The 14,209-nt window shown below is 43.3% G+C and overlaps 1 protein-coding gene across 1 annotated transcript; it reads right to left on the bottom strand.

The window, feature by feature from the left end:
- Positions 1–3,103: 3,103 nt before the first annotated feature.
- Positions 3,104–12,818, bottom strand: LOC125977084 (myosin heavy chain, fast skeletal muscle). The gene is made up of 40 exons (XM_049733275.1): positions 12,660–12,818; positions 12,244–12,456; positions 11,937–12,080; positions 11,706–11,862; positions 11,472–11,499; positions 11,262–11,373; positions 11,062–11,154; positions 10,901–10,964; positions 10,730–10,828; positions 10,542–10,645; positions 10,327–10,465; positions 10,128–10,246; positions 9,900–10,049; positions 9,652–9,822; positions 9,272–9,578; positions 9,081–9,148; positions 8,914–9,001; positions 8,712–8,829; positions 8,525–8,648; positions 8,315–8,451; positions 7,977–8,232; positions 7,661–7,903; positions 7,401–7,577; positions 7,179–7,324; positions 6,994–7,084; positions 6,520–6,909; positions 6,304–6,430; positions 6,112–6,230; positions 5,827–6,023; positions 5,568–5,751; positions 5,337–5,502; positions 5,084–5,208; positions 4,690–4,998; positions 4,414–4,617; positions 4,197–4,322; positions 3,937–4,107; positions 3,746–3,850; positions 3,554–3,649; positions 3,341–3,472; positions 3,104–3,233 (listed from the first exon to the last, which is right to left on the bottom strand). The coding sequence occupies exons 2-40, from the start codon at positions 12,442–12,444 to the stop codon at positions 3,213–3,215; spliced, it is 5,808 nt and encodes a 1,935-aa protein (XP_049589232.1). The 5' UTR covers positions 12,445–12,456; positions 12,660–12,818; the 3' UTR covers positions 3,104–3,212.
- Between the last annotated feature and the right edge of the window lie 1,391 nt (positions 12,819–14,209).

Here is a 14,209-nt window from a genome sequence, read left to right as displayed (position 1 = left end):
CGATGCAATGCTGACCTCTTGTGAATTGAATATATATATATATATATATATATATATATATATATATATATATATATATATATATATATATATATATATATATATATATATATATATATATATATATATATAGTCATATATAGTCATATATAGTCATATATAGTCATATATAGTCATTTAAAGCAGTTAACCAAATGTCAGATTTTTATGTATAAACACAAGGGTTAGGGTTAGTGAACGAAACACTTCCTACCATGATTCGTTCTTTTTTCAGTTCATATGACTTCAACCAGTAAGTGTCAGTACTGCCCATTGAAGCTGGTGCCACCACGCCGTAAATCAAAACGAAGAAGGAAATGACGTCACTTCCTGTTCACGAACTGGTCGTGAATTGCTTTTCCCGTTCACCAACTATGAGTGAACGAGTCAGTGAGTGAGTGATTTGCATTTCTAGTTCATCGCGTGAACGGATTAGTGAGGGAACGAATCCTAACTTTCCCGTTCGCGAACGAGTTAACGGGTGAACTGCCTTCTCGTGCATCAACGGATCAGTCAGTGCGTCTCCTGGCGTGAACTATGTAAGCCAGAATGTCGATTTACGATTTGCCAAGGAAAGAAAGAACCACTCACTGAAACACCACTTCTTTTATGCAAGTTTTCTCCAAGCTAACGGCTAACTTTATTGCATGAAGGGATGCGCCGTTATGCAACAACGGGGAGACTATGCTTTTCTTTGGGTAATCTTGATTTTATAACACTTGTAGTAGTTTTTAAATAACGTGTATGCAAATATACGCCTAAATATTGTTATCCAATATATCTACTGCAATTTCACACTAGATTGCTGGTTTGAAATTTACTTCTAATATTGTTATTATTTCCAAATAAACATTTATGTTAAAACTTGTCTGGTGTTTTATTCCTTATTTTTATGTTCGCCAATTAAAACATAAAAATCAGACATTTGGTTAACTGCTTTATATGACAGTATGTGTAGGTACACCTCATGGACACTTCAATAGGTACACTACACGAGGTAAAAAAGAAACAATAAATAAATAATAACACAATAATGTACCTGGGATTGAACCAAGTCCCTACCGAGTAAGAGCCGTATCATTATCCAGTCGGCTATTTCGACCTGGACATCAGTGGTCGTCTGCACTGTTTTGTACTAGTGATGTGCATTCCAGTTTTTAAGTGAACTGAATCGGTTCACTCAAAATATTTGTTCAAAAGAAGCGTTCACCAAATCGTTCACTACATTTTCTTATTTATTTATTTATTCTTTTTTCTTTCTTTTACCTTGTTTAGTGTACCTATTGTAGTGTCCATGAGGTGTCCCTAATCACAGGCCACTTCATTAGGAAAAAAGTTTAAGTGAAAGTGAAAAGTGCCACACCCGCCCTCACCCCCACCTCCTGATTGTCTGTTTGATCTGTGACGTCACTCGGACACTCCATTAGGTACACCGCCATTATCAAGTGTACCTAATAACAGGCCACTTTATTAGGGAAATATCATGGTCAAAGGTCACAGGTGTCAAGCTCTAGTCCTCGGGGCCGCGTTCCGACATGTTTTCCAAGTAACCCTCGTTAAGCGCAGGTGCGTGAAAACTTTTAGCCACTTTCACGTTCAAAAGGAGCTAAAAGTTTTCACGCACCTGCACTTAACGAGCGAATCACTCGGACACTCCATTAGGTACACCGCCATTTTCAAGTGTACCTACTAACAGGCCACTTTATTAGGGAAATATCATGGTCAAAGGTCACAGGTGTCAAGCTCTAGTCCTCGGGGCCGCGTTCCAACATGTTTTCCAAGTGACCCTCGTTAAGCGCACCTGCGTGAAAAGTTTTAGCCACTTTCACGTTCAAAAGGAGCTAAAAGTTTTCACGCACCTGCACTTAACGAGGGAATCACACGGACACTTCATTAAGTACACCACCATTTTCAAGTGTACCTATTAACAGGCCACTTTATTAGGGAAATATGGTCAAAGGTCACAGGTGTCAAGCTCTAGTCCTCGGGGCCGCGTTCCAACATGTTTTCCAAGTGACCCTCGTTAAGCGCACCTGCGTGAAAAGTTTTAGCCACTTTCACGTTCAAAAGGAGCTAAAAGTTTTCACGCACCTGCACTTAACGAGGGAATCACACGGACACTTCATTAAATACACCACCATTTTCAAGTGTACCTATTAACAGGCCACTTTATTAGGGAAATATCATGGTCAAAGGTCACAGGTGTCAAGCTCTAGTCCTCGGGGCCGCATTCCAACATGTTTTCCAAGATTCCCTCGTTAAGTCCACCTGCGTGAAAAGTTTTTGGTCATTTTCACGTTCTGCAGTAGCTAAAACTTATGGTTATGGAATATATATGGTTTTATGGAGCAGCTCACAAGCAAACAGTTATAATGGTTATATGGGGCAGCACACGAGGAACTGTGTTGCAAATTTTTCTACGACAAAATTCTTCAAGTCTCACTGGGATTTGAACCCATGTCACTGGGGTGAAAGTCTAGAGCACTAACCATTACACTACGGAACCCTCCACAACGTTACTTGGAATCTGCCTGGTTTTATGGATCAGCTCACAAGCAGATAGTTAGATGGGGCAGCACACGAGTGACTGTGTTGCAAATTTTATATATAAGGTATATATATATATATATATATATATATATATATATATATATATATATATATATATATATATATATATATATATATATATATATATATATATATATATATGGGCATAGAGTAATTTTCTATAGAGTCCACAAGGTGGCACCAAAGCACTACTTTCCTTGCAGCTCTACTAAGTCCAGTTCTACCTGCCTGCTAATGACTGCTTTTGTTGGCAACTCTCAGGTGGAGATTCATATTAAAGCTATTATTAAATCATATAAATATAAAAAATAAAATGAAACCATTAAAATATTAAAATATTAAAATGAGAATATGAAAGAAGAAGAACAATTATTAAAAATGACATGAAAGAATATTTGAATATTTGATGGTATCTTAAGTTGTGCTGTTTGATATCTCTTGCTACTGGAACTTGTGCAAAGAAACAAAAAGAAGGAGCATGAGCCTGAGAAGATTCCGCAAGCTATCTAGGCTTTATTGATAGAGTCACAACATGTTCAACATAAAGTGGCAACAAGAAAATCATATTTTATGACTCTTGCTGCATCACGTTGATTCTCTGCTTACTCTTCAGCTTCCTTGCTCTGCAATGACAGTGGTTTGGAGAAAAGAAAAAAAGACACCGGTCAGATTTTCAGATCGGCTTAGGAGAGGGAGATTTTCTTTGACCAGATTGTTTTTTTTTTATTACCTTCACCATCTCGCGGCTCTTGGCTCTCAGCTTGTTGACCTGGGACTCAGCAATGTCGGCTCTCTCCTGAGCCTCCTCCATCTCATGCTGAACCTTCCTGTACCTGGTCAGGTGAGAGTTGGCCTGCTCCTCCTGTACCGAGGTCCACAATTCAGTTATAACGTGGCTCGCTGATTGATTGACAACGATAAGTGAATCATCAGGGATACTTACAGCCTCCTCGGACTGCCTCTTGTAGACCTTGACCTTCAGCTGCAGTTTGTCCACCAGATCCTGGAGCCTGTGGACGTTCTTCTTGTCCTCCTCAGTCTATTGGAATTAACAATGCTCATTTTAAAACCACTCTTTTGTCATCTATTGGTCACACGAGGGACATTTGCATGAGTTGATGAAGTTTCAACCTACCTGGTAGGTCAGCTCCTTGACTCTCCTCTCATATTTGCGCACACCCTTGACAGCCTCAGCACCACGCCTTTGCTCGGCATCAACCTCGCTCTCCAGTTCACGAACCTTTTGGTGAAAGGGGTTTGATCTTGTTAAACCACAAAACTCCTGGAATAGGATAAGAAAATGTTCTGTTCTTTGGGACAACCTACCCGAGCCTCCAGTTTCTGGAGCTGCTTCTTGCCACCTTTCATGGCCAGGCTCTCAGCCTCATCCAGGCGATGCTGCAGATCCTTGACGGTCACCTCCAGGTTCTTCTTCATCCTCTCCAAATGAGAGCTGGTGTCCTGCTCCTTCTTCAGCTCCTCTGCCATCATGGCAGCCTGAAGTGTTGTGAGAGGAAATCAGGATTTACTCATTTCATGGATGTCCATTGCTGGAAGTTTCATTCTGTTGCAACAAGATGACTTACATCAGTGATGGCCTTCTTGGCCTTCTCATCAGCATTTCTTGATTCCTGCACGGCATCCTCCACCTCACCCTGGACCTGGACCAGATCAGCTTCCAGCTTCTTCTTGGTGTTGATCAGGCTGGTGTTCTGAAGAAAAAATTGCCAAAGATTCGCTATCCAGCTCCTCTATAATGTCCACCATTGTTTGGGTGTCGGCTTGTCTTCACCAAGTGTTTACCTGAGAGTGCAGAAGTGTCACACGCTCGCTGGCATCGACCAGCTCAGCTTCAGCCACTTTGCGGCTTCTCTCCGTCTGTTCCAGAGCAGCTCTGAGCTCCTCGATCTCAGCCAACATCAGGTTGTTCCTGCGCTCCACCATGGCAACCTGTTCCCTCATTTCCTCCTGACCTCTAATTGCATCATCAAGGTGCAGTTGAGCATCCTAAATGAACGTTCAAAGATCAGGTTCTGTCCAAGTGTGTCTTTAACCATGAATAAAAAGGGATGGATGTACCTTGAGTTGTCCCTGGACGTTCCTCAGCTGTTTCTGGGCTTCAGCTGCCTGGCGGTTGGCGTGGCTCAGCTGGATCTCCATCTCATTCAGGTCTCCCTCCATCTTCTTCTTCAGTCTCAGGGCATCATTCCTGCTCCTGACCTCAGCATCCAAAGTGGTCTGCATGGACTCGATGACGCGCTGACTGTTCCTCTTGATCTGCTCCATCTCCTCATCCTTCTCCGCAAGCTTTCTGTCAATCTCACCCTTGACTTGGGTCAGCTCCAGCTGAACGCGAAGAATCTTGGACTCCTCATGCTCCAGAGCAGCCTTGACAAAAACAAAGCACGTTTTTGCTGTGGCCTCTGGATTTTTTTAAAAATTCTACACACCTTTTGATTTCCCTGAAACATACCTCTGCCTCTTCAAGAGAGGACTGCAGCTCAGACTTCTCGCTCTCCACAATCTTTTTGCTCTTCTCCAGTTCGTGAATGGTTTTGCCGGTCTGACCAATTTGTTCCGTCAGGTCTGAGACCTCCTCTGTAATAAAGCATCATAACAAAAGACTTATTTTCAATTTTCTCAGCTTTGTAAGAAAAAAAGGGTTTGGTCAACTAAGTTTCTCTAAAAAAAAAAAAAAAAAAATTCTGGTGAATATTTTGGCTCACGTTGCAGATTCTTGTTCTCCCTCTTCAGGGTCTCCAGATGGTCCAGAGCTTCTTCATAGGAATTCTTCATCTTGAACATTTCAGTGCTGAGAGAGCGGGCCTCCTTCTGAGCTCCCTCCAGTTCAGCCTGGCCTTCCTCATATTTCTGCTTCCACTCAGCAAGAACCTGAAAGCATTTAAAAACGTGATTAATATTTTTTGGAGACCGAAATTGAAATAATCTGAACAGACCTTGTCAAAGTTCCTCTGCTTCTTGTCGAGGGCGGCAGCCAGAGCGTTGGCTCTCTCCACGTCGATCATCAGATCCTCCACTTCACAATGAAGTCTCTGTTTGGTCTTTTCCAAAGAGGCGCATTTTGCGTTCACTGCCTCGATGGACTCCTCTGCGTCCTGGAGACGCTGAGCAAGCTTCTTCCTGCAAAGACACGTCACTTGGTGTCATGAGCGCTTTAATTGTTGGGATCATTTTCGTTCCCTTGCTGTAGCTTACTTGGCCTCCTCGAGCTCCTCAGTGCGCTGGATGGCGTCGGTCTCGTATTTGGTTCTCCACTGAGCCACCTCGCTGTTGGCCTTGGACAAAGCCCTCTGCAGCTCAGCCTTGGCCTCCAGCTCCTCCTCGTACTGCTCTCGGAGCAGGTCGCAGTCGTGACGGGAGGACTGAACGGCGTGGGCCAGGGCGTTCTTGGACTTTTGAGGAGGAAGGAATTTTACCGAACGTTAGAAAAGTCCAATAGAGAAGTTGAGCAGAAGACCTGGATTGAAAATGTTCACGTACTTTGACCTCCTCTTCAACGTGCCTCTTGAGCTCTTCAATCTGCTGGATGTGAGCCTGCTTGCTCCTTGTCAGCTGAGAGATAAGGGCCTCTTTCTCCTCAAGCTGGCGACTGATTTCACCTAAGAGGAAAATATTGGTTTTTATACGCCTGCCATCCTTGAGGCAAACGTAGACACTGAAGATGTCTCTCACCGTGCTCGGTTTGAAGTCTTGCCCTGTGGATACCAACGTCATTGAGCTGCCTCACATGTTCATCATTTTTGGACTTCAGCTCGCTCAGTTGATCCTCAAGGGAGCGGCACATTTTTTCCAGGTTGGTCTAAACAAATTTGATTTTATAAGAAACATTAGAACGGGGAGCCATTGCCAAACTAAGATGCCATGAAGTAAACGGTGGCGGTTCTTAACCTTTGATTTGGAGATGTTCTCCATGTTGCTGCTGAGGTCATCAATCTCCATCTTGTATTCGCTCTTCTCCTTCTCCAGCTTCTGTTTGACGCGCTGAAGGTTATCGATCTGCTCGCCGAGCTCAGCCACGCTGTCGGCCTGCTTCTTGCGGAGAGCCGCGGCGGTGGCCTCGTGCTGCAGGGTGGACTCTTCCAGGTCGCGACGCAGTTTCTGGAACTCGGACTCGCGCTTCTTGTTCATCTCGATCTGAACAGCTGTGGCGCCGCCGGCTTCTTCAAGTCGCTCGCTGATCTCCTCAAGTTCCCTGGAGAGATCGGACCTCTGCTTCTCCACCTTTGCGCGAGCGGCCCGCTCGGCTTCAATCTCCTCCTCAAGCTCCTCAATGCGAGCCTGAAATTTGTATTCCCCAAATGGTGAAGTCCGTCGTAGTCAAGATTGCCACCACATTGGTGGTTTTACTATCCATGAACCAACCTGAAGTTCCTTGATCTTCTTTTGGTGCTGAGCACTGAGGGATTGTTCATCCTCAATCTTGCTAAGAAGCTGGCTTGTTTCAAAGTCCTTCCTGTGTAACAATACAACAATAAGCGTTGTCATTCATCTTCCACAACAATTCTTCATTGAACCCGTTGAGCCATTGAGAGTCGGCGTTCCCTTACTTCTTGATTTTCTCATCAGACTGCTGCTTGTCGTTTTCCAGATCCATGATGGTCTCATGGGCCAGCTTCAGATCTCCTTCCAGCTTCCTCTTGGATCGCTCAAGGTCCATGCGGAGCTTCTTTTCTTGCTCCAGGGATCCTTCAAGCTGTTTAGAGTGTGGCGCATCATTATTATTGTTTAGGAATTATTTTTGATGCGGGGCTTAATCTGTTATGACTTACATCATCCACTTGCTGCTCCAGCTTGGTCTTGGCCTTTGTCAGAGTGTTGACTTTGTCTTCCTCTGCCTGAAGGTCATCCAGGGTCTGCTGGTGGGCCTCTTGGAGGGCCTTCTTCTCTTTGGACAACTTGGCAATGGACTCATCCAGAGTGGCCATCTCTTCAGTCAGGTTCTTGACCTGCACAAGTTACTTCATGTTAATTTCAATGACTGCAGTGTTCTGAATGATTTGTCAAGTGCAAAAGAATGCAAAGAGCAAACCTTGTTCTCGGTGGCATGTTTCTCCTTCTCAACTTTAGCCAAGGTAAGCTCCATGTCATCAATGTCTTTCTTCAACTCAGAGCACTCGTCCTCCAGCTTCCTCTTCTTGGCCGTCAGCTCGGCGTTCACCTCCTCCTCATCCTCCAGCCTCTCAGAAGCCTCTTTGACTTTGGCCTCAAGCTGGATTTTGGCTTTGATCAGCCCCTCGCACCTTTCCTCTGAATCAGCAAGAGTTTCGCCATCCTGGAGTCACAATGATATAGTTTGAGCGGATAATTCATCAACATGTTAAAAAATAACTCCATGTCTCACTTACAGACTGAATCTGCAGCTGCAAGTCATTCTTCTCCTGCAGGAGAGACACCATCTTCTCCTCCAGTTCCTTCTTCTTGGCCAAGGCCTTTGCGAGGTCCTCCTTGGTTTTCTCAAAGTCTTCCTTCATGGTGGCCATCTCCTTTTCTGCTTCCGCGCTCTTGAGCAGAGGCTTGATCTTGAAGTACAGCTTCATCCATGGCCAATGTTTGACATTGGTGAATGAGCGGATGTTGTACTGGATGGAGTAGATGGCCTCCCTGACAAAATGGAAGCAAAGAGTCATTGTTTTCTTCTTTGAAGGGAGGTGTCAGGAAAATATGGACGGTCAGTGTAGCATACCTCCTCTGCATCATCTTAACAAACTCCTTCCTCATGACGTAACCTCTGCAGAGAGCCTGAGTCATGGTAACCAGGATGGAAAGTTTTTCATCTCGCATCTCCTCAAGAGTACCCAGAAGACCGGCTTTGAAGAACACCTGAAAAACAAGCATTTTTAAATGAAGTGTTGAAGTCATTTGTCGACAGGTTCATCCCTGATAAACAAATTACCTTGGTGTGTCCAAACTTGTACTGACTCTGGTCAACATCAATAGAGCCCAAGAGTTTCTCTGAAGCCTTTTTGTTGTCAATGAATTGTCCCTCAGGAATCACACTGGCATTCAATACTTTGTATCTGATTGGAGGGAAGTTGGCGGTTACTTCATGTCATTGAACGCCATCTGATATCAATCAATACCTCTGCTTGAAGTCACCGTAGAGGATTCTGCTGGGGAATCCCTTTCTGCAAATTCTGATACCCTCCAGCACACCGTTACATCTCAGCTGATGGATGACCAGGAAGTTCTCCATCAAACCTTGAAAATGAGGACAATTCAGTCTCAGAGTTTTTGTTATTGTACCGTAGTCCGAATGCAACTCTAATGTTAAAGAGGGTGTACCTGGAGTCTTGGACTCATTAGGAATCAAACAACGCACGAAATGAGGATGGGTGCTTTTGAGGTTGGTCATCAGCTTGCCCAAATTCTCCTGAAATGTGACCAAAAATGGATGTGTAAGTAGTGGAAGTCATGATATTCCATACATTTGTCTGGGGGCCGACGCTTACTCTGAAAAGAGCTGACACGGTCTGGAAAGAGCCACCCTTCTTCTTGCCCTTTTTGCCACCGGCGTCGGCTGTAACGTGAACATGACATGTAAGTCTTTTTTATTTTTTTTACAAAATCTAAATGAAAGTCTATCAGTGCATTATTTAAACGATAGAAACACAACATGTACAGTTTGATAACATAACTTTACCTTCAGCGCCGGCATGTGCGGCATAGAGAAGAGCCAAAAGCTTGGTAGAGGACTTCTGGTAGAGCTGAACAACTGAGTCGTTCAGGGGGTCCTTGTTCTTGTCCAGCCAGCCGTTGACGTTGTAGTCAACAGTGCCAGCGTAGTGAACAAGAGCAAAGTGGGCCTCAGCTTTGCCTTTTCCCGGCTTTGGCTTCTCAAACGACTTGGTTTTTCCAAGATGCTGGTCGTATAGTTTGTTCTTGAAGGTGACGTCTGAAGCCTTGGGGAACATGCACTCCTCTTCAAGGATGGAGAAGATGCCCATTGGCTGGAAGGACATTTTGTCTTTTACTATCGCGTCAATGCACTTCTTTCCGAGTTTGGATGGTTTTCTCGTTTACCTTCTCAATCAGCTCAATGCAGGCAGCCAAGTCCATACCGAAGTCGATGAACTCCCACTCGATTCCTTCTTTCTTGTACTCCTCTTGTTCCAGCACAAACATGTGGTGGTTGAAGAACTGTTGCAGTTTCTCATTGGTGAAGTTGATGCACAGCTGCTCCAAGCTGTTGAACTGTCACATGAAAAAAAAATGTTTTGAAGTGAACAAAATTTTGACCAAGCTTTTGATACTCTATGTACTATACTCACATCAAAGATTTCAAAACCAGCAATGTCCAAGACACCAATGAAGAAGCTTCTGGACTGCTTGGTGTCCAACATCTCATTGATTCTGACCACCATCCACAAGAACATTTTCTCATAGACGGATTTGCTCAGAGCAGAGACTGAATTGTGAACCTTGAATGATCAAGAAAAGAAGTCAGAAATGTTGTCATGTGAATGCGTGATAGCCATTTTGATTTCACACCCTCATACCTGTGGCACAGTCTGGCCCTTGGTCACATATTCATTTCCGACCTTCACTCTGGGATAGCACAGAGCTTTGAGCAAGTCAGCGGAGTTCAGACCCATGAGGTAAGCGATTTTATCTGCCACTGTAAATGAAAAGCAACAATATTTCAAAATCTATATTACAGGAAACAGAAGTTCCTTTCGAATGTCTTCTATTTCCTACCCTCAGTGCCATCGGGCTCAGCCTGCTCCTCTCTTTGCTTCTGCTTGAACTTCATGTTGCCGTGATGCATGACAGCGCCAGTCAGCTTGTACATGGCTGCCTTCTCATCAGCGTTGAATCCCAAAATGTCGATGGCAGTCTGTAAAGAAATCGTATACCAGTTTTATAAACCCTCCATTATAGTTTAAGCTCACTGACAATATAGTATCACTTACATCAGTTGCGACGAATTCTTCAACGTCATCGATACTCTTGACTGTGATTTCACCCTGACTGATCATTGGGAAGTCATAAGGATTTGTGGTGATCAGGAGTCCCTCTGTAATGAGCGTGGATGTTAGGACATATGCGTGTACAGGAATTAGCAAAATGGAGTCAAGTATCAATATTCACTAGTCCACACCAATGAGATCAGGTTTGTGGCCGGTCATGAGTTGGTAGAAGATGTGGTAGCTCCTCTCAGCAGACAGCTGGAAGGTCACACGAGACTTCTCCAGCAGGTCTGCAAAACAGGGCAAAAGTCAGTTCAAAATAGTACCCTCCAGCAGTGAAACTATTTGGACAAGTTCCTTACATGTTTCAATATCTGCAGAAGCCAGCTTTCCAGTTGATCCGAAATGGATTCGGATAAATTTACCCTACAGAAGAATGCCGGTAAAATTTAGGAAAAAAAAAAAAAAAAATTCACAACAGTTTCTATTCTAGAGAGGAATGATTTTGCAAAGAAAAACTTACAAAGCGAGATGAGTTGTCATTCCTCACAGTTTTGGCATTACCATAAGCCTCCAGCAGGGGATTTGCTGCAATGATTTGATCCTCCAGCGAGCCCTTAAAAATAGCCATACATCGATTGGACGTTACTATATACAGTATGTGTTCTGATATATCTTATAAATATAAATATAAAAATACACACATTTATATACATAACATACCTTCATTTTACCAGCCGATTCCTCTTGCTTCTTTGCTCCAGCGACTGCGATTGTCGCAAAGTACTGGATGACACGCTTGGTGTTCACAGTCTTTCCTGCACCAGATTCTCCGCTGGGTTACAAAATGGATTTCAAGACATTTAATTCAAAATGACCCAAATAGTGTAACAGTTGCCATGCAAATCAAAATATGCTTTTGTTTGCACTTACGTAATCAAGATTGACTGGTTCTCCTTATCTGTAAGATATCAACAAGGTTTACAATTAAACTGAAAATGATAGCAAACTTTTTTATTTTGCTGTGCAGTGTGATAAATGCTAATCGACTGTACTAAATATGCATTACCTGCCCAAAACAGGCCACACAAATAGATCTACTTTTCAAAACCGTCTCTCGACATGAAAATCTTATGATGACCAGACCATCCAAAATACTCTTATTACCTTGGAGCATGAACTGGTAGGCATTGTCAGAGATGGAGAAGATGTGGGGAGGAGCCTCAATCCTCTTCTTGCCTCTGTACCCTGCTACGACAACTGAGTCGTACACTGGCAGCCACTTGTAGGGGTTGACAGTGACGCAGAACAGCCCGGAGTAGGTCTGGAAAAAGCATATCACAAATGTCAAGTCATTCAACAATTTGCTTCCATTGTCTGATTTTGAAGGAAACTCACGTAGATCATCCATGCTGCATAACGCTCTTTGAGGTTATACAGCACAGAAGGCTCGCTGAGGTGGGTCATCATGGCCATGTCCTCAATCTTATCGAACTTGGGTGGATTCATTGGGTGGATATCCTCCTCCTTTACAGTCAGAGTCTGACACAGAAGTACACGAGTGAGGTCGTTATTCAGTTGTCCATGCTTGCAATGATTTGGGAATAATTGAAGCTATTTTATGTGCACAAAGCAAGTTCCATATGTTCCTGGTGTAAACATGTATGTAATTCCTTCCATCATGGATCATTTGTTTTTTCCTCACCTGATGGTCGAGTGTTTCCACGGTAGCTTTACCACCCTCTTTCTTGATCAGTTTACCCTTGAGGTACATCTCTTTGGGTTCAGCCACAAAGTAGGCCGTTTTGGCATCGAAGGGAGTGTTTTGAGCTTCAATTCGCTCACGTTCTGGCTTCCGGAGGTAAATGGCCGCCGGGCCAAAACATTCCATTTCTCCGTCTCCCATGATGACCTGTTACTACAATCGAGCCAAATAATCCAAATGATTTGTTTTTGTCAGCAAAATATTTTGATATGTCAGATGTTACAGGGTGAGTTCTGTTTTTGAAGTCACATAAACACAGCAGTTGTCAGGCAATTTAGCTGAAAGCATGATCATAATATTTTCAACAAAAGTACATTATGATGTTACATTAATTTCCAAATGTGTAGCTAATTTACCTTTGAGGACACAGCCACGTATGAAGAAATTCCGAGAGGCTTCAGAGCAGACTGTGGGGGGAAAAAAAATCAAAGTATGGTGAGGCTCACAAAGCCTTTTAACATACAGTGCAACTTCAAAATATTCAACATCAAGTGTTGCTTTTTTTTTTTTTAATTAATTTTTTTTACATCTTTGACTCATATTTCTTCTTCTCCACTTAACATAATCATTTACTGTTTTACACAAATGGTAACCGGAGCTTTGACCAGCCTCTTGTAACACAACTGTCGCTTAGCTTTTTGAGCAACCTACCTTCGATGGACGTCTGTCATGAATGGATTCTTTGGCTGCCTTTTATACTGTAGGATAGGACGTCTTCACATGCACCTTGCTCTATTTGGTCATGTTGCTTGGCATGCTACTTGAGAACTTCTTGCATCTTGCTGCCGTATGAAATGTCTTCCTTGTTGGATCCTTGACTGACAACCTTTGGATTCATCTCAAAAGATGTTAGCACTTGCAATATATAATTATTATATTATACATCTACACCCGATGAGATTATATAGCTTGCTCCGGAATCAGTCGTGTTATTATTAAAAGGGGCCAACGATTTCATGTATAAAATGTTTCACATTTTTAAATGAAATATACAATGCATTTAAATGGTGTAACTTGCACTACATTGTTGGTAAAAACTGCTGAATCTGCAACTCAGCCGTCTGAATATGGAGTGTGTAGATTCTGCCTTTGGTTAAGAGCAGGTGCAGACAGGTCAAAGGTGTGACTGATAGCTCGGTTTAATAGTGCCTGGCACAGCTGCGGTGCCTTGCTATGCTTTGGAGGACCTCTAAAATATCAGCCGTCTACTGTTTCAGAGGCCATACAAGTCCGAAATGATTCAAAATGTATCAGTGCCATTGAGCTTGGAAGAAAGGGAGGATCGCCAAGGGGTTCATTCTCCCGACAGTGCCAGCAGCTATTCTCGTTTCTTCCTCTTAAGGGACGCACAAGGCGGTCACAGACAATCCCTAAATGTAACTCACTGAGTGACGCATTCCAGTTGCACTTTCTTAAACAGATTTGGTGGAGCATCGGGTTATTTCTTCCCACACGCCATCGATGTAAAGGATGCGGTTAAAGGTGGTCTTGGTAAGCCAAAGGTTTTTTTGCTAAGAATGTGGCACTCAACCAGCACCATTGAAAGTAGCGTGGAGACACACTAGGGATCGCTGCCATTGCAAAACGGCTCGAGTTACAGCAGTGAAAAACAAGAGGAAATTCTAAAGGGGTTACCCGCAAGATATACTGAGCTTCTGTCTTCAATAAATATGTGTCACACGATACCCACTCGGAAATCTTGCGTCTTATTAGGGCAAAACTCAAATATAGCATCAGGCCTGTGTTGATGCTCAAGCCAAAGCCACATGCCCAAGAGGCTTATTGTGTTTTTATGGCCTTTTGATCTTTGTCCGACACTTTCTTTATTTGTCAAGGAGCTGCAACTGCGTTAAGGATAACGAAACGAGCGGTGAGCAGGGTTCCAATTTAAATTGACTGTAACATC

Source organism: Syngnathus scovelli, chromosome 11 (genome assembly GCF_024217435.2).
Source record: "Syngnathus scovelli strain Florida chromosome 11, RoL_Ssco_1.2, whole genome shotgun sequence".
In the NCBI taxonomy this organism is placed as follows: Eukaryota; Metazoa; Chordata; class Actinopteri; order Syngnathiformes; family Syngnathidae; genus Syngnathus; species Syngnathus scovelli.
This window is presented reverse-complemented; position numbering and strand designations above follow the sequence as displayed.